General features: G+C 45.1%; 1 protein-coding gene across 1 annotated transcript in view; it reads right to left on the minus strand.

Annotated features, from left to right (window-relative positions):
• Window positions 1-475: 475 nt before the first annotated feature.
• LOC147683828 (lysosomal amino acid transporter 1 homolog) overlaps window positions 476-27722 on the minus strand; it is a 192326-nt gene continuing 165079 nt past the window's right edge. Inside the window, exons 5-7 of the mRNA XM_086944226.1 lie at window positions 24180-24275; window positions 20347-20532; window positions 476-1178 (exon numbers count right to left, since the gene is read on the minus strand). Of these exons, the coding sequence (XP_086800352.1) occupies window positions 1077-1178; window positions 20347-20532; window positions 24180-24275 (384 nt within the window). The 3' untranslated portion in view covers window positions 476-1076. The remainder of the gene's footprint in view (window positions 1179-20346; window positions 20533-24179; window positions 24276-27722) is intronic.

Consider the following 27722-nt stretch of genomic DNA (forward strand, 5'->3'; position numbering starts at 1 on the left):
ATAGAATAACATATTCAATTAGTGTGTATAAATATATATATATATCCTGCCTAAAGAAAACATTGTATTACTTTTGATAGTTGTGTGCCTAACTCCTGTAATTAGTTCATCAAATACTTTTCTTGGGTCCTGTGCATGGCCTTTATTTTTGCCACACATTCAGTTTCACTTTTGAGAACAACAACAAAAAAACACATTTTCACTGTAAAATTTGCACTACGGTCAGGGGCCGTATTTCATATGAAATATGAGCTTAGTTGTGAGTAACAAACCAGAAGCGCTAAACACTGTAATAACTACCAAGGAAAGCATGCATTTTGATGATAAAAAAAACTCCCTATGTGGACTCTTTAAATTACCAAGCTTTATGTTGCAAACAGAGCCAAACAATGTTAATACTATAACTCAAAAGTCTTTGAAATTAAGTAGTCTAACAGAATCATAATTTGATTCCTATAAAAAGAACATTGTAAAATTGATGAAAAAGTACAATTTATTTGATTCTCGCTTTATCTCGCCTCCAGGGGAACTTCCAGAGGGTTGCTGTATTGCACATCATGTAACATAATTTAGGCTCATCACTTATGGTTCCAAAGAGGTACTTAGCGCAATATCCTTCAATTTCCTAGATGTTCAGCATCCATATGCTAAGGTTGTGTTATCCCTTCTTCAGTGAGAACTTGGAGAACTTCCTTTCCACTTTCTCCTCCAAATTTATTGAACATATACGAAAGTATTATTAACAGTACTGTAAAAATGCCCTCATTTTAGTCACGTGTAAACATTATTTAAAACAGTCAGTTCAAGATATGTCTGCAATGTTAAAACGCCACCTTCTGTTATCATCAATGGGAAATATTTGATACTTTGAAAGCACCTTGAATCACCCGTTGAGTGGATGGTTGATCACCCCACAGTCAGAAGGGTGGGATAGATTGGTCGTACAACTAGCTGTTACAAATGACCATGTCCGCAGATGAACAATTTCTTATTTAGAATGCTAATATAAGTGCCAAGGTAAATTGCATGTAAACTTTTCTTCCATAATGTCAGTTTTTTAAATGTGCGTTAATCGGCTACGATTCATCTTCATCCACCAGAAGAGGTTCTACTTCAAAAGACGTGGAGTCGGAATCTGGCTTCTTGTGCTTTCTGTACAGGACAAACTGTGCAGTTATCTGTTGGACTGTCAAGGAGAACATTTTAAACACAATTATTTGCATCGTTTAACGTTTTGGGGTTTGCTCAATGTCTACATTATACAATGTATTTAGATTTAAAACACCTGCGGTTCTAGGAGGTCTTCAACCAAATTTTAGAAGGACAGCTTCTTCTCGGGTGCTGACAGAACTCGAGGGTGTAAGGACCCTTTTGTTATTGTCTGCACCTCAAGGAACATGAAGTTTATAAGTTCTCACAAACATGGTACCTGTGATCACCTGAGGAGGGTCACTGGTTTGCCTGACACGCGTGTATGTGTGTTGGGGGTACCGGTTTATGAATTGCTGAATCTGTGACAAACCAGATGAATGAAGAAAACTTGTGAGGTAAACGAATGGAAACTCCTCATTTGGGTAAAATATGAACTGAAACACACAAAAAAGTTTGGGATTACATTTTTGCACGTTACCTTAAGTGCACACAGTGGAATTTAAGAATTGTATTTAGATTTCAGTTTCCGTGCCACTCCAATAATATCTATCACACATGAGGTTGCCATGATCAAATAAAGGAAACTTAGATAAACCCGAATGGAAAACAAAACGTTCATCAGGCTATCATGCTTTAGGTTAGCGGTACAGCTTCAAAACCACGGTCAAGAATCTGCTGTCCAGGTGCAAGGAAAAGGGAAGAACACAGAGAGGACAAACAGAAAATGCTGCACAGAAGTCTCTGCAATTTCGCTCACCAACCACGTATAAAAGAGTTAAATGAAAGTGAGGTACTGCGAGTGTGCTTACCCTGCCAATGTCAGGTATGCAGAGTGACAAACACATTAACGTCACACTGTAGAGAGGATAAAGCCTAACGGCTAGGGCAGTCAACTTCAAATCTGGAGAACCAGGTGTGAGTCTCGGTATTGACGCTCAACATCCTGGGATTCTGGGCTAATCACTTAATCTCCCTGTGCCTCCCAAAAATGAATGTTTCCTCATGTAACGCAACTGGTGCTCATGTAAAGCGCTCTGATACCAGATTTCGGGTTAAGTTCGCGCTATATAAAACCTCGAAAAACATAAAAAAGGTTGTCGTACACTACAAAGTGATTAAACAACCGGGGACTTTATTAAGCAAACAAGTACCTTGCTATATTTGGAGACCTGGGATAATAAAGTAAATGAGTTGCTAACAAATGCAGATTAGCACACACCGATTAAGTAATTGTTGCAGACCACTGGCTGCTAAGATCGCCAACAATAATAATGAGAGCAGGTCTTATCTTTTACAATATGTCAGAATGCTGAAGTAACAAGCATTGGAAATGCAATAGGTTTCGCATTCACATGATTTTGAGCTTTTGGCATTGTAAATGACAATGCCTTCTATTTATGTTTTGGGTTTTAAAACATAAATACAAGGCATTGTTATTTACAATACTAATAGCTTAAAAACGCAATGAACCTCATCATCTATACCAACAGAAAGGACGCTTCAGATATATCAGGTCAAAGAGCAAACACCACAACTGGCGCAGATGAAAGCACCTCAGAATACTGAACGGACAGCAACTTCACCTCAAAGCAGACATCGCTTGTCACAAAATGAAGGGACCCGTGCACCGGCGGCATTTCATCTGAATGGAAGAAACAGGAGTTGTCAATAAAACGCACAAACAGCAGCTGCTCTTTACACAGATGTGCTGGTGCTTTCATTGGCAGAGCCGGCAAGGGCAATAGGTGGTGCAATCTGCAGTGGCCTCCAGATGAAGGCCCTGACACTTATTGTTTTTATACTTTTTGTTTTATACTGTCCGACTGTGATATTCAACAAGCTGCACCCTACTGTCAAACTGCACATTCTAAGCTCTACTGCACAACACACAAGCTGCTGCCCTCGGCTCTGCAGTAAAGCTGGATTGAGGTCAAATCTTAGCTACCCAATTCTACACTATCAAATGCAGTTTCCTATGAAATATTTCAGCTATACAGGCAGATATTAATAAGCACATACAAGCAAAGGCAGTAACTCGCAAGGCAAGGCCGGCGGCAGTAACTCCCTCGCCTGTTTACTTGGCCTGCACACCTCCACTGCCCCCTGTGCACCTGCGCATACTTACCCGGAGTTGACCGAAGCAGAGCCCGGTCCTTGATGGGCTGGTCCACTGATCTCTCGGCCCGCTCTCCAGCGGGGTGGGAGGGGAGGTATCTGGCTCAAGGTGTGCTCGCCCACCACAGCCCTCAAATGCATTTATGTGACCTCTCTGGGACCGGCACTGGGCCCCACACCTGAACAGGTTCCGTGAAGAGCCAGTCTAGACGCGAAGGACGATACACTACCTCCTACGTAGTGCACGTAAAATTAAAGGCCTACCTAACAGTGTTTTCATTACGAACGCACAAAGTGCATACTTATTCAAACACGGCTCACCCGCTGCACATTTGTTCTACGTGTCTATTTAGTCACAGCTGCAACACAGCGCCAACGCCTCCTGGAACCCACTGCCCGCTTTCCCTTAACACTTCCAAACAAGGTTTCTACACTTCGCGTATCTTCTAAACAAAAGTTTGAATGCCCTAAAACAATAGCTCAATTACATTTCAGGATGCATATACTACACCACACCAAGATAGGATGCTGCTGACATGTGAAAATCACTGACACACTTAACCCATTAATATTTTAAAAGAAACATGCTCAATAGAATGGATAAGAAAACAAGTTACTTACCTGTAACTTTGGTTCCCAAGTATTGGTAACTTTCATAGATTCCCATGCTTTTGTATCATTCCCCGTCGTCGGAATGGGAGTCTCGGTAACAAAAATAACATAGCAGTAGGCACAAAAGAGAAAGAAAAAGGCCGAGGCCTCATTCCCTTTTGTAGCCCATCACTCTCTTTGTGTAAAAGAGACCAAACTTAGGCATCAGCCAATCAGAAGAGCCTCATCCTTTAGAACCCTCCTGAAGGAACCTCAGAGCCTCAGATTTTCGTAGCCGTTGTGTGTAGCCACCATTTCTGCTGAAGGCTGAGCTTTCCTCGGGGAGGTGGGCGGGCGCATGGGAATCTATGAAAGTTACCAATACTGGGTAACCAAAGTTACAGGTAAGTAACTTGTTTTCTTGCCCCAGTATTGGAACTTTCATAGATTACCATGCTTTTGTATCAGAGTAGCAAGCAGTTGGCAATAACAAACCCACATTTTGTGTCATAGTATACATTGCAAAGCCAACATGACAAAGCTACAAAATGTGCAAAATTACGGAAGGTGTGATAGAAAGGAAAGCTCACCAATTATTGGAAAAGGTTCCTCAGGACTGCCTGGCCCACTGCCGTATCTTCTTGCTGCAAGGAGTCCAAGCAGTAATGCTTAGTAAAGGTGTGGACACTGCTCCAGGTAGCAGCTCTGCAAATGTCCTTTATCTGCACCCCAGCGAAGAGGGCTGTTGAAGACGCCACTTATCTTGTGGAATGTGCACAAACCCTGCCGGTCAGTGGTTTACCTGCTGTAGAATGGCAATGTAGAATGGCACTGGTAATCCATCTTGCAATTCCCTGTTTTGACAGAGAGAGACCCTTTCTTTGACCACCAAAAGCTACAAACAATTGTGAGTCTTTCCGAAATCCCTTGGCGCGATCTAAATAGAATTTCAAACATGGCTGCACATCTAAAAAAAATGTAGCGATCTCTCCGCTGGTGTAGCCGGGTGAGGGAAGAAAGCCTTAAGAATAACCGGCTCGTTCAAGTGGAAGTCCGAGGGTACTTTGGGTATGAACCTTGGGTTGGTGCTCAAGATAACCGTGCTTCTTTTGAATTGTAGAAAAGGCTCTTGGATCGTGAGAGCCTGTAATTCTCCAACACGTCTTACCGATGTGAGGGCAAGAAGGAGAGCCAATTTCCATGACAGGAACTTCATGACTGAACGAGGAATTGGTTCAAACGGACTCTTCATGAGCCAAGTAAGGACGAGATTCAGGTGCCAAGTAGGAGGCGGAGCTCTCACTAGTGGATAGACCCTAAACAAGCCTTTTAGAAACTGTTTTATAATTCTGGAAGACCACAAAGAAGGTCCAGACTCCGACCGTCTGTATCTTGAAATTGCTGCCAAGTGTACCCTTATAGAAGAATGGGCCAGCCCAGACTTAGCCAAGGTCAAGAGATAAGGCAGAAGCTGATGAGGTTTTGAAGAAAAGGGGTCAATCTTCTCTCTCATGCACCAAACGCAAAATCTCTTCCACTTGAGGCGGTACGTCCTGTTTGTGGAAGGGGCTCTCGCTTGGGAGAGGAATTCTTTAATTTCGATCGAGATGGGGAGATTCATAAATTCTCGCTGCTCAGGAGCCATGCCGTCAGGTGCAATGACTGTGGATCTGGATGCCAAACCTGTCCTTCTGACATTGTGAGTAGGTCTGGAACAAGCTTCAAAGGAAGAGGCGGAGCTAGCGACAACAGATGGAGCTCCGTGTACCAGAACTGTCTCGGCCAAGCAGGGGCAATCAGGATCATCTTGCACGGTTCCACTTTGATCTTCCTGATCAATCTCGGGATCAGTGGAATGGGGGGAAAGGCGTAGACAAATGTTCTCGACCAGGCTATCGAAAGCGCATTCCCCAATGAACCGTGGTGGTGAAGCCTGCTTGCGTAAGACTGGCATTTTTTGTTGGTTGGTGTGGCAAAGAGATCTATCGCTGGTGTGCCCCACTGGCGTAATACCTCTTCTAGAACTTGTTTGTTTAGCTCCCACTTGTGACTGACTGTTGATAACCTGCTCAGTCTGTCGGCATTCTCGTTCAAAACCCCTGGCCAGTGTTCTGCCTGAAGTGACATTCCGTGAAGGATAGCCCATTCCCAGATTTCCTGAGCTTCCTGTGACAACGGGAGAGATCGGGTTCCTCCCTCCTTGTTCACATAATGCATGGCCGTGGTATTGTCCGTCCTGATGAGAACCTGTGAACCTTCTAGACGTGGGAGAAAAGCTTCAAGAGCCAGCTTTATCGCTCTGAGCTCCAGCAGATTGATGTGGAGCCGTCGATCGTGAGGAGACCAATGGCCACTGACGTGCAGGTCCTGCATCACTGCTCCCTGACCATCCAACAACGCATCCGTCGTCACTACTTGAGGAGACGGATCGTTTACGAAGGATAGACCTTGGGACAAGTTGCCTTGGTCTGTCCACCAAAGGGCCGCTCTCCGCATTGTCGGGGTGACAGACACCTTGCCTTCGAATGATCCGTGCACCTGTTTCCATTGGATGTCCAATTGTTCCTGAAGAGGCCGCATTCGCAGCCAGCAGTGAGGAATCGGGGAATGCATGATGAAATTACCCCTAACAGAGACTTGTAGCGGCGAACTGAAAGAGACCTTCTTTTTCGTAGGTCCAGAGCCATGGTTTGAAGTTTGCTCCGCCTTTCTAGGGTTGGAAAAGCTTTTGAGAGTTTTGAGCCCAGAATGGCTCCAAGGAACCGTGCCTTCCTGGATGGAACCAGAGATGATTTGTCTTTGTTTAACGTGAGTCCCAGATTGCGAAATAGGTTTGTACAAGTCTGAACAGCGTCCTGCGCTTCTTCTCTGGACGGAGCCTTCAGCAACCAGTCGTCCAGGTAAGGAAAGACTTGAAAATGATGTCTTCGTAGGAATGCCGCTACCAGCGCCAGCACCTTTGTGAAAATCCTCGGGGCTAAGCGAAGACCAAAGGGTAAAACCCTGAATTGAAAGAGGCTCTTGGCTACTGTAAACTTTAGAAACCTTCTTGTGTGCCAGGTGAATCGGTACATGAAAGTATGTATCCTCGAGATCGAGAGTGGCCATGAAATCCCCCGGACTGACCAACCTCAGGATGTCTTGAAGGGAAACCATCCGGAAAGATCGGGAGATGAGATAGGTGTTGAGCTCCCTGAGATCTAGAATGGGGTGCCATTTCTCTAACTTCTTCCTGACCAGGAAGAACCTGGAAAAGAATCCCTGTCCTCTCTGGTCGGAGGGAGCAGGCTCTACAGCCCCCTTGAGGAGCATTTGATGAACTTCGAGCCTCAGAAGACGTAGATGTTTCGATGGAACGGCTGCCGGGGGCTTTGTTGGTGGGATTTGGGTGAATTCTAAGGTATGGCCCATTCGAATGATGTTGAGCACCCAACGGTCCGATGTTATCTTCGACCAATTCAGAAGGTATTTTGCTACCCTGCCTCCAATTGATGACTTCCTGGAGGAGGGCCCAGTAGGAAGAGCCAGGGGGCCACTATTGGCGCTTGGACATCGCGTCCCTGGCGAGCCTGCTTTCCTCTGTTGTTAGGCCTTGAGTAATCGGAGGATTGGCCCTGCCTTTGTTGGTAAGGCTGGCGGTACTGCTGTGAGGTTGAACCATAGGAAGAGTATCTTTGCTGTTGGTAAGATCCTCTGTAGTTCGTACTCTTACCCCTGGATCCTTTAAAAGGTGCTTTACGGTACTGGAGCCTACCCAAGGATCTTGCAGTGTCAGTGTCTTTTTTGATCTCTTGGAGAGTGTCATCAATCGGCTTCCCGAACAGTGCCTCTCCATCAAATGGAAGATCCAGGACTTTATTTTGGATCTCGGGTCGAAACCAGGTTGCCTTCAGCCACCCCTGGCGACGAAGGACAGCAGCTCCCGCCAAAGAACAAAATGCCGTTGTGGCAATGTCGATGACCTCCATCGATGTTGCTTCCCCCTCTTGCAAGACTTTCCTTGCTTCCACTTCTGGAGTTAGTTGGTCCAGGAATGGTGCGACATCACACCAAAGCTGACTGTCATATCTGCCCAATATTGCCAGGGCATTAGCTTCTCGCACAAGTAGACTCGCCATGGATGAGAATCTCTTCCCGGCATTATCCAATCTCCTTCCCTCCTTGTCCGGAGGAGTTGTTAAAGGAGCAGAAGGGTTGCATGACGTCCTCTGTGCTGCCTGGGAAATCACTGAGTCCGGTTTCAGGGTACCTGCCAAGGCAGCAGGACCATCATCAGGCACCTTGTACTTCTTATCTAGACGCGGTATCACGGGGACCACCGTCGCTGGATTTTTCATAGCCTTAAGGCCCTCATCCCAGAGATGTTGCACTATTGGAATGGATCTTGTTGTTTTCCTGTAAGGTTCCTTGAAATCGTACAAGAAACACTCAGAGGACACCTTAGGCATTGTCAGTTTGAATCTTCAAATCGCTCTTTCCATCAGCTGATGAAAACCTCCGATATCAGCAAGTGGAGAATCCACTGGATCCGGACTTTGAGAAGGAGGGTCCGGAATGACGTAATCATACCAATCAGAGTCCTGATCATCTCTACCCTCCGAATCATGATCCTCATCCGAGGAATCATTATGGGTGACAGCAGGTCTGGAAGGCTCCTGTGGAGTCGATGTCAGTGGTCGAAGAGACTCCTGAGGTGGTGATACAGGAACCGCCGTTGAGGCCGGTGACATGACAGGCATGCCATGCGCTACAGGAGCTGGAGCAGAGTGTGTAGCCTTAGACTTATAATCTTGCAGCATATTAAGTAGGTCCTGTAGGAAAGATGATGGTACAGTAACCATCTCTTGACCAGAGTATTGCTGTGATTGGGCAGCATGACGTTCATAGCTCCCCTCTTGATCATATCCTCCATCCGAGTCAGTTTCCTGGCATTTAACCAGCAATTGAGGGGGGCTGTTGGCATAGCCATATGAGTCCTGATCCTCCTCTCCGGACTCATCCTCGTCGAACAGTAGAGCTGGAGGAAGAGGGGTTAACCTCCTGGGAGATGTCATGTCCGGGGTAATCCTGGTCATGGAAATCGTGATCCTCTTTTCCGATGACAAAATAGTGGACGATCCCGTCGACGATGGAATTGAGAATGCAGTCGTGGTCGGCCTCGTCGACGGAGTATATGTCGTCGACACAAAAACACTCGACGACGAGATGGGCATCGTCGATAAGACTGTCGACATCCCAGCCGTCATCGTCGCCAATGTTGCGGTCGTCGAAGCTCTCGTCGACGACACCGTCATCGTCGCCACCGTCGTCGTCACCCTCGTCGACATAGTCGTCACCTTCATAGACGATGCCATCGTCGGCGAGTCCCTCGTCGTCGCTTCCGTATCAGTCGTCGACGATCCCGTCGACGTAACCAGTTTCAGCTTCTGCTTTAATTTCTTCGTCGACGGAGCCTCAGTCGACGACGCCTTCTTCGTCGACGACTTGGAACTTCTGTCAGAAGAATGGGAAGAGGGCTTCTTGAAGGCTGGATCAGTCTTCAACCCTTCAGAAGGCGTAGATAGATGGTCCTACCCTCTCCTTTTCACCTTGGTGAGGAAATGTGCCTGGACCCTGGCTCTCAGACTCACTGGGGGTCTTTTTTGAGGCCTTAGAATAACGCTCCACAGAAGGAGAAGGGGAACCCCGACCCCTTTTTACTGACCTTCTTGAGGAAGATGCCGATTCCTCACTGTCACTGGAGACAGTATCCTTCCTGGATTTCAACTTCTGGAGCCATGTCAGAAGCCTACCCTCACAGTCCCGGAGGGTCTTGGTTGAAAAGGTGCAACAGATCTTACAGTCTGCAGCCTTGTGGTCAGGATAGAGGCAATAGATGCAGTCTTTATGCTTATCCTCCATGAAAAGCTTTTTCTTGCCACAGGTGGAACATGACTTTAAAAGGGCCTTCTTCTTCTCCTTGTCAGACATCCTGGTAGGATCAGCTAACAATCTAAAGTGAATCTGAAAAGAATCTGAAGAAAAAAACCTTGAAGAAACTCTCTGAAGAGAGAAGTTGAGCAGAGCTCAAAGGAGACTCCCTAAGCACAACGTGCCGTTGAAAATCTGAGGCTCTGAGGTTCCTTCAGGAGGGTTCTAAGGGATGAGGCTCTTCTGATTGGCTGACGCCTAAGTTTGGTCTCTTTTACACAAAGAGAGTGATGGGCTACAAAAGGGAATGAGGCCTAGGCCTTTTTCTTTCTCTTTTGTGCCTACTGCCATGTTATTTTTGTTACCGAGACTCCCATTCCGACGACGGGGAATGATACAAAAGCATGGGAATCTATGAAAGTTCCAATACTGGGGCAAATGCTGCCTATACAATTGCTGTCATTACCACTGGAGGAATAAAATAATGTCGAGAAACAAGCAATCCTGCTTTGAGCCACCTCCACATGGACAGCCTTGGGCAGCTCACTGACACTAGCCTGGGCGGTCTTTTAAAAACTGACCTTTTGTAAAGGTTGTTTCTCTCGCCTTTCCTGCCATTTCTCTGCCCGTCAAAAAAACAGGTTTTGCTCTTCTCCCCATGAACCCTGAAGGTGAAATCATAGCTCCCACCGGGTGCCCCAGAAGAGCGATATTCCGCCACAGGAGGCACCAAAGAGGCCCCCTTGGCAAGTTCATATGGAAAGGGGAAAACAGAATAGTTCAAGTCAAGAAAAAAACGCCTTTTTATAGAACATGAAAAAGAGGCGAAACAAGTACACAGCATAGCACAACAAAAATAACCAGGCTGACAGTTTAATAAGAATGTAGGCTGACACTTATAACAAAAACCCTTAAAATCCACAAGGCTCGGTTTATTTACTAGCACACCCAACTCAAATATTTCAAGGACTGGAAGACGAACTGCAACATCCGAAATAGTTGTGAAGTTGCAGAACCCGTTTCAGACGTTGCATCTAACCTCAGCGCAGCAGTCAGACTTTCAACCTCGCGGGCGTTGATGAAATTCGTGCCACTGAGTTAAGTGTCAGTAACACCCGTTTTTTGTAGCACAGCCCAGCACTGAATACATTTCGTTTTTACGCAAGTTTGGCGTTCTACATGCAAGTTGCTGCCTTTTGTCCCAGTCACCTACCTCTGCCAGACATGCCACACCTTTAAACCCAAAACAAACAGGACTCGTGAAGGAGGCAGAAAGGTGGTGCGTAGAAAGGCTGCTGTGATCTTCTCTAGAGAGGGAAAGTGTGGCCTGCGCACGGTGCCAGCTGGAAGCACTGAGCACACACGCCCCAGCCACCTGTGTCTCTGGTCGGACCAGAGTGGGTACAACCTATAAGCACATCTGTGCCAGCCCCTAGACATCGACCCAACATATACAACTCAAAGTGGCCTTCTTTGGGACAGGGACACGTGCTCTCCTCAGCACATGGTACGCCCAGCTCCCAAACAGGACTCCTTTGTGAGGGTATAACATGGCAGCGCCGCCCGAGTGCGAGGGTTGCTCTCTGCCGAGGATCACCGAGGAGTGCGGGGCTAGCGGGGAAGAGGTGGCCAGTCAAAGAAGTGGGAGGGAGGGAGGAGAGGGGAAGGCATAACAAGCCGGAGAAGAAAGGGAGAAAGGAGAGGACCTTCAGCAGCAGAGGGAGATGGTGGGCAAGAAAAGTTAGGAAGGGGGAAGTGGAGCAAGGGATGAAGTGAAATAGGGGAGAGGACGACACAAGGCAGTCAAAGATGTATGTTTTTTCACCAGACCTAATAGAACAGCGCTCACGTCCTTTCCTGCCCAGATGCACAGTCTGCCGGAATAACCGTGTCCTCCCTGTGGCCCCTTGCGCCTCTGAGCTCTGTACCTGCCTGCCACCAACCAATCACAGAGCAGACTGGTGCATGCTCCAGGCGTGAAGGCAGCGTGGTTGCAGGAAGCCTGGAGCACTGGCTCATGTGCTTCACAGCTGTTGTGAAGACTTTTCTTATCTGCTTGTTAAATATACAAGCAGATAAGAAAAGTCTTTACGACAGCCGTGAAGCAGGCGATCCAGTCCGGATGGGCCGGACCAAAAAGTCAAAGGGAGGCAACCAAGAAAGCTTATTTCCAATGGGAGCCCACAGTTTACCATAAACGGTGACGCTAGCCAATGGAAATAAAGTGCGGGGCTTCAAGCCCTTTTCTCAAAGTCCTCCGTGACAATAAATCTTGCAGAGTGAGCTGCTTATGTGCGCAGCAACGCTAGGCGAGACCTAAAAGCTGTTGTAGTTATCCAGCTGAGAGGAGGTGGTTGAAGTGACAATACATTCTTTGGTCCCAATTCCCAAACCTATTCGGGAAAAAGTTGTTGATTATGTTTCATAGTGTCACAAGTATATTTGCAGCAAACTGGCAACTTTAAAGAATTCACAAGAATTCCTAGATGTATTCTGTATAGCAACTCTAGCCAGAAAGGCATTTACATCTGCGCCTGACAGGAGTATATTTGTGAGCCTTTCAAGCTGGGAAACTACCTACCAATGTTTGGTGATCCACCACAAAATTGCAAGTTTGTGAGTGATGACCAACGTTAGCTGGTGGACTGATAAAAAAATACCCACAAAGAACAAGTTACGTACCTACTATAATGGAGTCTCTGGTGGATACTCGATCTAACCACAGATTCCTCACCTTAGAGTAGATATCAAAGCAGAAACTCCCCAGGTGGAGGGTTCGTGAAGTGAACTCAGACCTAAAAGACTTGCAGAACCAAGGGGAGAAATGTCCTTTCCACTGGACATGGCTGTCAATTCAGTAGTGCTTAGTGAATGTATTTACTGACGCCCATGTCGCAGCATGAAAGATGTTAAGGAGAGGCATTCCGTGTGCCAACGCAGTGGTACCAGCCTAAGCCCTAGTGGAGTATGACCCAGAACTGCCAGTGGCTGCTTCTTGGCCACAGAGTAGCAGATATTAATTAAACAACTATCCACCTCTACAGGGTCTGCTTCTGCAAAGCCTTCGGTTTCTTTACTCTGGTGAAAAATCCCACTTTTGAGGAGTGTGGGAGGTGAAGAACGCAGGCAGGGCGATAAATTGTATTACATGGAACGGAGTCACATATTTAGACAAGAAAGCCACCCGAGTTCTTACTACCAATAGGTCTAAAAAATGTTTTTAAAAAGTGGTGTAGGGTGGCTGCACCAACATTGCCTGAAGTGAACTCATGAGATGAGCTGAAGTAATAACACGCACTGAGAAGTTATGCGTCGGTTCCAAGGTCGTGCACATAAGAAACATTAGGTGCAATTAAGGGAACCACTTAAGCATCACAAAAGGTTTGAGAGGAAACATCAGTCATACCTTTTTATAAACCTCATCCAATAGCCGTTTTAAACAAAAGAACATCCAACAGTTTGCTTGTAAAGGGTCTCGCTTGCACCTTCCACAATGCGCCACAAACCTGTCCCTGCAGCCGGCATATATGGACTACATAGAAGGGTATATGGTGATGAGAAAGACACTCACTCCTTGGGGCATCAGAACAGGCAACTGCTGCCGCTCAAGCTACATGCATGGTGGTGTAGATTTGTTAGGTTACAGAATTTTAACTTGCAGCTGCAACAGAAGATCCTGTTGATGTGGAAGACTGATCGGAGGACAGATGCTCTTGTCCAAATGTTCCGGGTCCCACACTTTCCCAGCCCAAGCAAGACCCATAAGGATCACTTGGGCACAGTCATTCCTGATCTTTTTTAGAACTTGGGGCAAGGGGTTGGAAGGCATATAGGAGTCCTGTGTTCCATTCCAGCTAAAATGCGTCTTGCAGTGAACGTTTTTGCAGAAACTCCAATGCACAAAACCAAACCTTTGACACTTTGCATTCTCAACTGTGGTGAAAAGTTCTACGTAGGGTTGTACCAACTGTTAGAAGATGCCCTGCAGCACCTCAGGATGTAGATGTAATTTTTGATCTGCCAGCCGCCACATTCTAAGCTCATTATGTCTGCCATTCAAAAGTCCTGCCAGGTGGTTTGCAAACAGGGAAATGGACCAACACTTCAACCAAAACTAAAGGTGTAGTGCCTCCTGTTACAGGACCAGGACCCCACACACCCTGCTTGTTGCAATGTTGGTATGATAAGCTATGTATATTTGTAAATTGCACTACCACCCACAAGAGTCTCCTGGCACTGAGAAAGTGCCTGTGCCTAGACCTGCCTACAATAGGTTGATTAATTGAAAAGGCAGGTCTTCAGCTTCTTGCTCCATTCAAGAGGAGGCAGCTCTCATGTGGTTTGGGAGGCCGCCCCATGCTTTAGGAGCAATGTAGGCGAGCACCCGTCCTCATTTGTGTATGCATGGGATGTTTGTAGGAGTCCTGAGAACCGGAGTTGTCCGGGTGGTTGTTGGAAGGAGATGCTACTGTTCTGGTAGGTGGGCCCTAAGTTGTGTAGGACCTTAAATGTGTGCGAGAAGTTTGAGATGGGCGCATAATACCACACTGCAGTGGTGTTGTCTGCCATAATCTGCACCAGTCTCCCCTTTATGGACAAAAGTAAGGTCCTCAGAGCCAGACAAATGTCCCTCAACTCCAATAGATAGCTATGGAGCTGGGTTCCCATCGGAGGCCAGAGACCTCTGTTCTCCATCTCCCCCAGATGACTTCTCCAACCTAGTTGTGATACATCCGTCTCCATGGTCAGCTCTGAGTGGGGAAGGAAGAGGGGACTGCCACTGGACCAATCGTGTTCAATCAGCCACCACTGCAGATGGTAAGTCATCTCTTGAGTGGCATTCAACAGATTTCCAAGGTAATTTGGTTTGATGCCATCTGGAGGTGGTCTATGACTGACTGTGGAGTACTGCCTTCAACAGCTAGCCATTAAGGCAACGGGTAACTTGTATCTCCAACCTTCAAAGGTGTGTTGCAACCACCACCTTCACTTAAGTGAAAAATTCAGAACCACTGTTGAGGTCGGAAGGAAAACCTTCAAACTGGTAATGATCATGGCCTACCTTGAACAATATGCAAGAGAAAAAAGAAAAAGAACGATTGATGGACAGAATGCAAAACAATGTCATAAATTCACCATAGTACAGAGACAGGGAGGACCTGGCTTGGCAGTTCGGTCTGGACTGTTCCCATGAGGCACAGGGTCAAGACTGCTTTGCATATGGCTGGGTCTAAACTGGGGTGGCATGGTGAGCAAAAAACAGTGGATTTAACCCAGATCTCTTGACTGGGGGTGAACGTATGATTTATTCAGCATTCCATCCATCATTTGTTTGCGTAGCACTTTTCACCCTAAGTGGGATGGGTATGCCCAGACGTGGGTCCCTTGCTCACTGTGCCACTGGATTCAAGCTAGCCTGGCTGATGAAGGGTAATACCCAGAACCCGGCCCCAGGATGCCTATTTCCGGTCCAGGGAGGACCTGGCTTGGCAGTTCGGTATGGATTGTTCCCATGAGACACAGAGTCAAGACTGCTTTGCCTATGGCTGGGTCCAAACTGGGGTGGCATGGTGAGCAAAAGAACAATGGATTTAACCCAGATCTCTTGACTGGGGGTGAATATATGATTTATTCAGCATTCCGTCCATCATTTGTTTGCATAGTAAATCAAGAAATGTCAGTTTTGAGTAGAAGCAAAAGTCAACCAGAGAAGAAACTCCAGGATTTAGAAAACTATAACCGTCGCTCATTTGTTTGCGTAGTACCTTGTACAATAAGTAACATCTGCAGGACACATATGACAATGCACGTCTTCCAGATCCAACACTCCCATGCAGTCCCCTATGTCCACAGCATGCAAGATTTGGGCTAGTATGAGCATTTTGAAATTGCCCTACTGCAGGATTACATTCAGAGGTCGATGTTTCAATATAGGCCGGAAGACCATTTTTTAGCCCAACAGCAAGAGAACCAACCCTCTCCTCTTCCAGGGTGCTGAAAAGTCTCAATAGAATCCCTGGAGAGCAACACTGGCAATTCCTGTAACAGGATTGAGAGGTACTCTTCTGATGTCAGTCTGATGTGGGTGGAAAAATTGATGAGCAAAATAAAAAGGGTAGGGCTGAACGATTTGTAGGACCCATCTTTTTAATGTACTGGTGGTAATGCAACAGAGTTAAAACCTTAAAGGATGAAGGGTGCAGTGTTTAATTTCTAAAAGAATAAGTGTTGGGGCCTCAAATCCCCTCCCGAAACCACTGGATCAAATTAAGCACTGGGAGTGCACCACTAAGGGCAAACTAAAAGAAAAAGTGGCTTAGTTGTGGTTGCTGCATGGGAAAGGAACTAGAAGGACTGGTGCCCTTGCTGGCCTGCACTTTGCCTGCCAGACCCACGTCCCTGAAAGGACTTGGGTGACTTTTGCTATCTATATGCCAGCCCCTAGGAGTAGCCTCTAAATTTTCCGAATTGATGTGGGAATTGCATGGCAATGTTCACCAGACCTAGGAAGTGCACTGTGGCTTTACTGTCCTTTAAATACTTTTTTTCCAACCAAAAAGACGTGTGCTGTTAAAGGACAATACCATGAGAGAGGCTTATACATTTCACAAAAATCACGTGGAACGTATCCAAGCTTGGCTTTACACAGAGCTGGTGCCACCCACCCTTCCCTGGCAATCAGTAGTAATGAGGCCAGCACAAATCACATATTTGGCTGTATCATTTCCATCATGATTTGTTTAACTCAGAGAGGTCCTAAGCTCTGCTGCATGGATCTCACTGGCATTGTCCCAAAGGACATGCATGTGGTGATCCAACAAATAGAAGGAATTGACCAATCTCAATGCAAGGCTAGCTAAGGGGAACATTTGGTTTCCAAAAGCCTCAATCCACTTGGACTCCCTATCTGGACGAGTTGTGGGAAATGAATTGGGAGTTCAATTTGCTTGTTGAAGCCTAAACACCAGGCTCTCTGGGTAAGGGTGTTAAGTGAGGAAATTAAAGTCGCCAGGAACCAGATTGTGATGCCTGGCCAAGTGCCTGTTCACAGGTGGGCAACAGAGCATGGACCAAGGGCCCATCAAGGTACCAGGAAGGACCTCGCTAAAGGGAGGCAAGGGCTAAGACATGGCTGTCACAGGCTGCAAAAAATACATAAGAATGTTAGTATTGGTCTTAACTGAAAGCACACTACGATTCCAAGACCTCAGCTGCCCGTCGGACCCCTTCTACAAATGGTAAACTCTTTTCCATTAGTGGTCGAAGTGGTGAGTCCAACCATGTATTAGAGGAGGTATAAAGTCCACTGGCCTCTTGTCAGTGCATACAAAATTTGTCTTGGTCGAAATGAGGTAGGAGATCACCATATTGTGCCTTACCATCATCATCTCCCTCTGATGGCAATGATGGCATACCTTGTTCGGTGTCCGAGCCAAAAAGATAAGGGAGTCTCTACCGGTGAATCTGCCCTGAAAGAGGCATTGGTACAGAGTCAGACTGCATGACGACCTGTTGCGCTTTAGTAATTTCATTAAGCGACATCGGTCGAGTTTCAGTTGAAGGTAGCTCTAAGTCAAACATAGTAATCCCTACCGGACACTCTCCTGGAGCCGGTGGTATTGGTACCATTGTCAATGATTTACAGCCCAGCAAGGGTTCATGCATCAGATTGGACATAAGTACAGGAGTCGGTAGGAGACCTAGAATAGGTCTTAAGGGATCAGACAGTGCTGGGGAAGGACCTGTCGGTAGGAACCCAACTGGAGGCCTAGGCAGTACCTTGTAGCCCAGATGTGCAGTAGAGGGAGCCAAAACGCTGAAGGCCTCAATCTGCTGTGGCATGGCCAATTAATTGGAGAACTATGGGTGCAGCGTGATCAGTTGGGGAATCTGCTTCTCAACCAGTAACACTGAGGGAGACCAACTGTCAATGTAACGCCCATGAGCCTTCTCCTTGGATATTGAGTAGTAGAAGAAGGTTGATTCCTGCCTAGCTTTCTTATGTTTTAGCTTGAACTTCGATTTAGACTTACCAAAGGACTTTGAAAGTGAGGCCTTGGGAGTGTAAAACAGTCCGCAACCTTTAGCTGCAACAGGGCTTAATGTGAGTGTCTTGCCTTCTCATGTTAGGGTGACATAAAGCTTCACTTCTAGGTTCAAGATGGTGTTCAGGTGCATGAAGGCACACATCGCACAAGTCATGTATCAAGGCGAAACATCGGAGACACACCTGGTTTAGGTCCGTGACTGATATCTGTTTTCTAAAGTCCTACCGCGGACTGAAAAATGTACTTTTAGGAGGTGACATTGTGCTGTATTTCTTTTTTGGAGTCAGAAGTAACCCAACGAAATTGGGAGTAGAGCTCCGGATCCGTGTTCGAAGGTGTGGGAAGAAAAGTACAAACAGCAGAGTGTAGGGGTGGTGCTTTTATGTGGATCCAATCTGTCGCTTCCAGGGAGGTACAGAGTCTGTCCTAAGCCACACAGTGCCATCTAGTTGCACGCAGAAGCATTCTTAGAAAAAGTTTCTGGATCCAGTCTGGCTGTTGGGAAGGATTCTAAGGTAAGGAATTCAAGGTTAGAAGCATCCATAAGATCCCACAAATAGAAGCAGTAGGCATCTAACAGGATTAGTGAAAACTGGGTAAAAGTAATTCGTCTATCTAGATGTAAGGAAGGATCCTCAGTCTGACAGTCTTCACTTACTACCGTCTTCGATCCGGATTATGAGCTGCCGGGAGCCGTATCTCCAAAGAGGCCATTGCTGCAGTCAGCTAGGAGTTTCCTCATGTTGCTGTGCTCGGAATTATGAGGTGTGCAAATATCAGAGTAGCTAAATCCAGGTCTGGATACAACAGGCCTGGACTTCTAGAAGATCTGCAGGTAGCTGCCACTCCTAGTCCCACCCCACGTACGTACTGTGGCATGGGCAGAGCAGAAAAACCTCCCCACAGTTGCAACCAAACAAATGTGTTCTCCTGCCGTTATCCCGTGGCACCACAGCCAAGAAAAAATGACCCCCACATATTTATCACCTGCAGCAAGCAGGTGTTAAACATGGGTGGATTTGAGCTGGTTATTACATTGGTGATAAAAACGTGGTGATTTGGATCCAGTATTCCTTGGTCCAAATGTTAGTCTCCATTTCTGTGGGCAATAACTTGCAATCCCCAAAGATGGGTGCGGAGATGCCTGCCAGAAACTCCCCCGCCCCCAACACACACACACCTATGTTCATGGAAATCACAATGAGGCCCTTAGTGGCAGATTCAAAGTTAAATACTGCCTGAATATCTTGGTCTTCAGATAGTGCATGACTTTAAGGTTGTTTGGGTTTTAAACTGAAGACAGGATTCAGATCAATCCAGAGTCTGGGGTCTAATACTCCTAGATATCTCGCTAGGATATACTTCCCATACATTCATATGGGCAGTATTCCAATGCAGCACCACCTAGGGCCACAGTTTCTGTCCTAGTTCTGCTGATAGGCAGCACAATCTCTTTCCGCCACTGTTTAATGTAGTTGGGCCAGGTGGTAAAGTTAAATTGCCAAAGCAAGCTTTCCCCTAGATGGATGAGAATCTAGGGTCTGCTCACATTTGCGTGAAAGCTGAATTTCTAAGACAATGTGTCCCCCGTGGTTTCCCAGGTCTTGTACATAGCTACACCTTGCATGTTATCCGTGTAGGCAGGTGCAATTTCAGTGTCTGGGTGGGGTTCTGCAGAACCCTACAAGTCACATGCAAGTGACCGATGCTACAGATCATGGCCGCACATTTGCTTCAGTCAGCTAGGAAGGCAAATATACATTCTAAGTAGTATCTGTTGATGCACATCATTCTAGGCTTTTCAGGAGAACACCGAGGTCCACGGTATTTTATGCTGTTGATGAGACATCAAAGGTCACGTGAATGGTTTTTCTTCACCCTTGGTCTTAAAGAAATCGTCTGTGTTGCCTATTAGAGTGGTGTCATTTCTCATTTTCAGAATTTGCAGCAGATGGCCTGGCAGTGACGCTGCTCCATCAGGTCATCACATCATACCCGAGATATGGCAACATTGTGCCATCACTGTGCAAGTAAAGAATCCCTCTGTGAAAGAACACGGTCTCCCTAGCACAATTAAAGCACCGGATGACTACACCAGGTATGCCAAAGAAGAGCTAGTGAGGACATGCATTGCACAAATAGAACTAACCAAATGTTTTTATCCGCTTGGTTTAAAAGCGTTATGGTATTAGATGAATTGGCATACACAAAAAAGTGCAACCAGCCCAATCTTACCAAAGCAGTGGTAAAAGGTTTACTGCTGGAAAAAATACACTTTTATCTATTCACTGTAGGCTCGTAGTTGAAATAAAATATTAAATGCATATTTTAGTTCAGCGATAAAATATGAAAAATAAACATTTTAGTTCAGCGATAGTAATAGAGTTCAGACTAGAGGTGATTTTGATTAAACTATTATGTGTGCAATACATCTTTAATAAAAATACAATTTTCACTATAGCAAAACAAGCACTGGTCTCTGTTACTTACCAATAGATACAATTGCTATATGCTTATAATAGAAGGATACACAAAAGTCAAGAAAGAGAACTCCGAAGCTTCCAATCAGCCAGGGCAGGTGATGTACAAGGTAGAGCTCCTTGTGATGAGAAATGGCTGGTAGTTTTAACAAAAGGCTCAGTCCATATGTACAGTTACCCATCATGGCCAAAGCAAAAAGCATATAAGAAGTTCCCTCTGTGGATTTTCTTTGGAACTATTGAAAAAAAAAACAATAGAAACAGTGACATGCTTCCGCTACAATTTATTAGAGCTATACAAGCACTCTATTCTAATCCCAAGGGTGTAATAAGATTAGGCACTGATACCTCTAGACCCTTTTCAATTACTAGGGGGACCAGACAGGGCTGCCCCTGCTCCCCGCTTTTATTTGCTCTTTACTTAGAACCCTATTTGGACAGACTAATTATGGAACCTGATATTCCACCAGTTCAACTCCACGAGGTAGATCATAAAGTTCTCGCGTACGCAGATGATGTGGCCATTGTAACTTCTGATGCTACCACTGTGCTACCTAAAATAATTGAAGTAGCTCGAGAATATGACAAATTTTCCGGTTACAAACTTAATATTTCAAAAACCCAGATTATACATTCTGAGACTGGTACACCTACTGATATCCCATTAAACTCTACTGGCACATATCTTGGCGTAACTATTTCTCCTAAAATTGATGACATTGTTGGATTAAATCTGGATCCTTTGCTTATATCAACAAACAGAACTCTAGAAAGGGTAAATAATTTACACTTATCTTTACACGGACGTACTAATGTCATCAAGATGATGATTTTCCCAAAATTTCTTTATTTTTTCCGAACTATTCCCTTATTTTTTTCGATGTCTCTTTTTAACAAGATTGACAGGATGTTGTCCAGATTCTTGTGGGGGTACCGCCGCTCAAGAAGATCTTTAAAGTGGTGTATTCTTCTGCAAGAACGTGCTGGGTTGGGATTTCCGAACTTTAGACTGTATTATTGGGCTATTGCTCTTAAAGCAATCAGGGTGCTATTTTTCCATGACCATGTTACCGAAACTTCTATGGCACCCTCTATCTTTGAAATGCTAATGGGCGCTGAAGTGCGTCAAGGTCTACTGAAGTTCATGGAACCAAGCTACTATAAGAGAACAAAATTCAAGGTGTTTTTGTCTGCTTTTTTAGTTTGGAGACAAATCAATAAAACCCTGCGGATAATCTCAAAGTTCAATTTTTATACACCTATTTCTGGTAATACGTCATTATCGGGGATTTTTCAAGATACGGCAATAAATCGGTGGCAAACGAGACAGATCCATCTACTGGGGCAATTGTATCAAAATGGGATGTTTGTGTCCTTTTCTGAACTCCAAGAAACATTTGGCCTTTCTAGGAATAAATTCTTTAAATATTTACAGATCTGTAGCTTTTTGGAAAAAAAAATCTGTTATATAATGATGCTATGGAGACTATTGATATTCTAGAGAGTTGCAGGAAGAACAGCCGTATTGGTACGATTTATCAACTAATGGTTAATAGGTTGCATGATGATCTAGATCAGCAGGCCCAGAAATGGCAAAGAAAATTGAGCATAGAAGGAATAGACTTGGCAAGGGCCTTTGAGATGAGTAATAAAGTACTAATTAATAGTTCTCTTAAAAGTCAACACTATATGTCTACCCTGGACCTCTACTACACACCCGCGAAACTAGCCAAATGGAAGGCCACGAAGGGTATTAATTGTAGCCGTTGTGGAATCCTAGCAGCGGACTCATGCCATATGTTTTACAGTTGTCTCAAATTGGCGTTATATATAGATAAGATTGAAAAATTTTTGACTAACTTGCTCAATGTCAATATTAAGCTATGCCCTTCCTTGATAATTTTTGGTATTTATTTTCCTTCTGAAAACCTATCTGCTGATCAGGAATATTTTCTGTTTATTGGAATGGCTGTATATCGTTTCTGCATTACTTCTAGATGGCTGGATATAGATCCGCCCACATTTGAACAATGGCTGGGAAAGTTGCTAAATATTTATAGAATGGACAAAGCAGTTTATAAACTGAAGGGACAGAAAAAGAAGATCTTCGCTAGGAATCTATGGTCCCCTATTGAAAATTGGATTTAAACCTAATAATTACTGTTTATTGCAATGATATTTCTTTATGCCTATAATGTACTAGAAATTATGTGAATGATGGTTGCTGATGCTGCTTTGTTCTTGTATGTTTTATGCCTCTGCCACAAAATAAAAAAAAAAAAAAAAAAAAGAAACAGTGACATGGACAACACAGGGCAAGATACACATCTGCTCAAGGAAAACTAGCAAGTCAATTGTTTACGGATACAGCCCAGCGCTTATCGATTAGTGTCCAGTTGAGAACACAGGCTAGCTAGGTAATAGCCCAAGGAGACTAATTATTTGCACACATGTGGTAAGCATTTGCTAATGAGAGACGGTTCTATTTGTACAATCCATTGAGACATACTTTAATACTTTCTAATTAATAAATAACCCAATATTTTGTATCTACGAAAAGAACGGGATCACCAACAAAAAACTACCCAGGAAGCTGCAGACCATTCAGAACGCTGCGGCCAGAATCACGTTCAACCTTCCGCCCTGAACTTGCATCAAAACATACCTGAAGGAGCTCCACTGGATCCCCATTCACAAACGAACACAATTCAAACTACTCACGCACAGTTTCAAGGCACTAATAACACAGGTCCAGCATACCTCAACAATCACACCTGCTTTCACAAATGTCCAGACACCTCAGTTCCTCCCGACTCCTACTTGCTGAAATTCCACTCATAAGGAAAACCAGAATTGGTTACCAAGCATGAATGTCATTTCACCAAAATACCAAGGGTTGCGGAAGTGACATCACACGATCTTTGACCTTCAGTTTCACTCACACACGTCTATACATACACACATTCGTACTTAAACACACTCTTTCACACTCACTCCCTCTCTCTCGCACATAAACACACAGACACCCGAAAGCACGGACACAACATACATTTCAAAGCATTTAAAAAAATGTATTTACCTTAGCTACCAGGGAAGGTCAGTTTCTAATTGTACTCTATTTTTTATTACATTCATAGTGAATACTGAAACTTTATTCACTATTAGTATTATAAAATGGGAGCGAAACCAAAGAGTGTAGCCCTAACCAAGATCCATAAGGGTGAGCTGTCACTGTGTTCCTGGCACTGATTTTGCCACCTCTGAGGCCAGGGTTCACAAGAACAAGCCAGAGGTCATAATTGCGACACCTAAAGAATATTCATGGGGTTGTGCTTTCTACTACATCGCTCCTAAAGCATGGAACAACCTGCTGCTACACATAAGAACATCCCGCTCACTTCTTGAATTCCTGAGAAGCTGAAGACCTGGCTTTAAAAATGTGGAGGTATTCGCAGATTCACCTACAGACAGACGCATTAGCAAGAAACCTTTAAAAGATCATTGGGAACTCAAAAACATCAAATAAAGAGCCCCTGTAAGAGTGCTAAAGGTATGGGTTTTGTGAATAAAAAATAAAAAAATGTGTTATTTAAATTACATTTTGGAAAAGAAACAAGGGGCTTAAGATCTAAAGACGAAATATTTTCAACCTAGTCTGATAGATATATAGACAGAGAGGCAGAAAGACAGACAGACAGAGAGTGACAAAGACAGATAGGCAGACTGACAGAAACAGACAAGAAGACAGACAGACAGTGAGAAAGAGAGACAAAAGATAGAGAGACAAAATGCAAACAGAGAGGATAGAGACAGGCAGAAAGAGATAGATCATGCCTATGAAATTTTGAGACCAGTGAATTAATAAAAATTGAGAACTGCTTACATTTTTATGGAGTTGAGGAAATCGGGACCCTAAGTAGAACACAGAAGATATGTAGCCGCATATAAATCCAGACATTTCACTTATTCCAAGAGATTTCTGTAAAAGGAAACAGAGTTTGATATCAAAAGTACAATACCACAACAAAGTTGCAACACTTATCCAGCAAAATTACTATTAGTTAATCTCTCAAAACCACCATCGGCATTTGGTCGATTGGTCACAAATTCTAATCACAGTAAGACCAATTTGGTCTATCATCCTTTCAAGGGAGATATAGTGGATAGTTTTTGCAAAAGCTAGTATTAATTGTTCAATTAAAATAATAATTATTATGCTGAATCTAGTGTCTTTGGTTTACCCAAACACCACATATATTAATGGTGCAAGCATAACAATGAATTGGAAATAATATGTCAATGCTGTTAGAATATAAAACTGGTCAATGTAGCCATGGATGAAAAAAGTGAAGGGATGCTAAACACATACTTAAGGTAAGCATTGTTCATAAGCAGCATACTTTTCATTATGTACACCACACCCCAAAAAAATTCTAGGAAGTTCCAAACACATTCACAAAGGTTTTTAGGCATCTAAATCGAACACAAGCACAGCCACAGACCATTTAGGAGTGGTGCATTAACTGGTGTGAGAAATCATGCGCAATGGGGCTGGTGATATGAGGTTTTTAGAGCCCAGACAACTATTCATGAAGTTGAATACTCAAATGTGGATTTCAAGGACAGGAGTAAATCTCCATTCAGAGAACATGTTCAAAATTAGCGAAGGTGCTAACACATTAGGCATGCACAAATGTACAGCTATTAAATTTACACAAGCAAAATTGCCTTTGCATGGAAGAAAAGTGGAAATTACAAAGAAATCCAGAACTACTCCTGAAAAGTTGCAAGAGACAGTTGTCCAGGATTACTCTTGTATTCACTTACACAATTCAAAACAATTCAAAAACTCTCCAAATGTATGAGTAAAGAACAGGAGTAAACGTCCAATTTCCTTCAGGAATAGTACTCAGACTTTTCAAATGGAGCTGTTGAATAATTAAATGGGAGGATTGGGTTAAAAAGAGAAATTTTAACAAGCTGAGCATTCAGGACTTTGCGGTAATCCTGGTGTTGCTGTAGTTCATGCTATACGATTGGTCTTCAAAGTATATGGCTTTACATAAAGGGAAGTGATAACAGCTTGACAAAGTAAATAGATCAGGAATGAGATTTACTGAACAGAGCAATAAGTAATGTGGGGGACAATTCAATTCCACCCCAAATTAGTTGCTTACTACAACACCTGTCTCAACAGTCACTGGACACCATAGTGAGACTATAACCAGGTGGAATAGGAATAGGACCCAATTGATTTGCACAAGCACTGGCATAATGTACAGATCTCTCCCTTAAATTACGGTGCTATTGCTTTGCCTTTTGATTGCAGGAAGATGAATGCACCAGCAATCTTACGAAGACCATTCTATTGAAGGAAACCAATTGCAATATGGCTGCAATGAGTCTTGACGCATGCAAGCATCACAACACATCCATTGTAACGGGTCTACAACCTACGGCTATTATAAATGTACTGCTCCAACATGGAAGAAGCCGTGTTAGAATGGAAAATGAAACTAAGACTAAGGGTCGACTCCTGAGGCGTAAGCCGGGAGAAAGATCATTTGCATTTTTAAAACTTGTGTGTCACTGAATAACTTGTTTATTTTAAAACTACTGTCACAGATTACTTGTGCGTCCACACCACTTACCAGACAGAACCGCCGTGCACTCAGCGGAGCCAGCGCTGACGTCACACGCGTTCCCCCCCCTCGCCCCCTCCCGCCACGAGCGGAGGCCACGCCCCTTTCTCAGGCCACGCCCCCAACCAACAAACACTCGCGCATATAAAAGCGCGGTGTTTTGAGCGCCAGCAAAGACTAAGGGTCGACTCCTGAGGCGGAAGCCGGGAGAAAGATCATTTGCATTTTTAAAACTTGTGTGTCACTGAATAACTTGTTTATTTTAAAACTACTGTCACAGATTACTTGTGCGTCCACACCACTTACCGGACAGAACCGCCGTGCACTCAGCGGAGCCAGCGCTGACGTCACACGCGTTCCCCCCCTCGTGCCCTCCCGCCACGAGCGGAGGCCACGCCCCTTTCTCAGGCCACGCCCCCAACCAACAAACACTCGCGCATATAAAAGCGCCGTGTTTTGAGCGCCAGCAAAGACTAAGGGTCGACTCCTGAGGCGGAAGCCGGGAGAAAGATCATTTGCATTTTTAAAACTTGTGTGTCACTGAATAACTTGTTTATTTTAAAACTACTGTCACAGATTACTTGTGCGTCCACACCACTTACCAGACAGAACCGCCGTGCACTCAGCGGAGCCAGCGCTGACGTCACACGCGTTCCCCCCCTCGCGCCCTCCCGCCACGAGCGGAGGCCACGCCCCTTTCTCAGGCCACGCCCCCAACCAACAAACACTCGCGCATATAAAAGCGCCGTGTTTTGAGCACCAGCAAAGACTAAGGGTCGACTCCTGAGGCGGAAGCCGGGAGAAAGATCATTTGCATTTTTAAAACTTGTGTGTCACTGAATAACTTGTTTATTTTAAAACTACTGTCACAGATTACTTGTGCGTCCACACCACTTACCGGACAGAACCGCCGTGCACTCAGCGGAGCCAGCGCTGACGTCACACGCGTTCCCCCCCTCGTGCCCTCCCGCCACGAGCGGAGGCCACGCCCCTTTCTCAGGCCACGCCCCCAACCAACAAACACTCGCGCATATAAAAGCGCCGTGTTTTGAGCGCCAGCAAAGACTAAGGGTCGACTCCTGAGGCGGAAGCCGGGAGAAAGATCATTTGCATTTTTAAAACTTGTGTGTCACTGAATAACTTGTTTATTTTAAAACTACTGTCACAGATTACTTGTGCGTCCACACCACTTACCGGACAGAACCGCCGTGCACTCAGCGGAGCCAGCGCTGACGTCACACGCGTTCCCCCCCTCGCGCCCTCCCGCCACGAGCGGAGGCCACGCCCCTTTCTCAGGCCACGCCCCCAACCAACAAACACTCGCGCATATAAAAGCGCCGTGTTTTGAGCACCAGCAAAGACTAAGGGTCGACTCCTGAGGCGGAAGCCGGGAGAAAGATCATTTGCATTTTTAAAACTTGTGTGTCACTGAATAACTTGTTTATTTTAAAACTACTGTCACAGATTACTTGTGCGTCCACACCACTTACCGGACAGAACCGCCGTGCACTCAGCGGATCCAGCGCTGACGTCACACGCGTTCCCCCCCCTCGCGCCCTCCTGCCACGAGCGGAGGCCACGCCCCTTTCTCAGGCCACGCCCCCAACCAACAAACACTCGCGCATATAAAAGCGCCGTGTTTTGAGCGCCAGCAAAGACTAAGGGTCGACTCCTGAGGCGGAAGCCGGGAGAAAGATCATTTGCATTTTTAAAACTTGTGTGTCACTGAATAACTTGTTTATTTTAAAACTACTGTCACAGATTACTTGTGCGTCCACACCACT

The sequence above is a fragment of the Lissotriton vulgaris genome, chromosome 11, assembly GCF_964263255.1.
Source record: "Lissotriton vulgaris chromosome 11, aLisVul1.2, whole genome shotgun sequence".
Taxonomy (NCBI): domain Eukaryota; kingdom Metazoa; phylum Chordata; class Amphibia; order Caudata; family Salamandridae; genus Lissotriton; species Lissotriton vulgaris.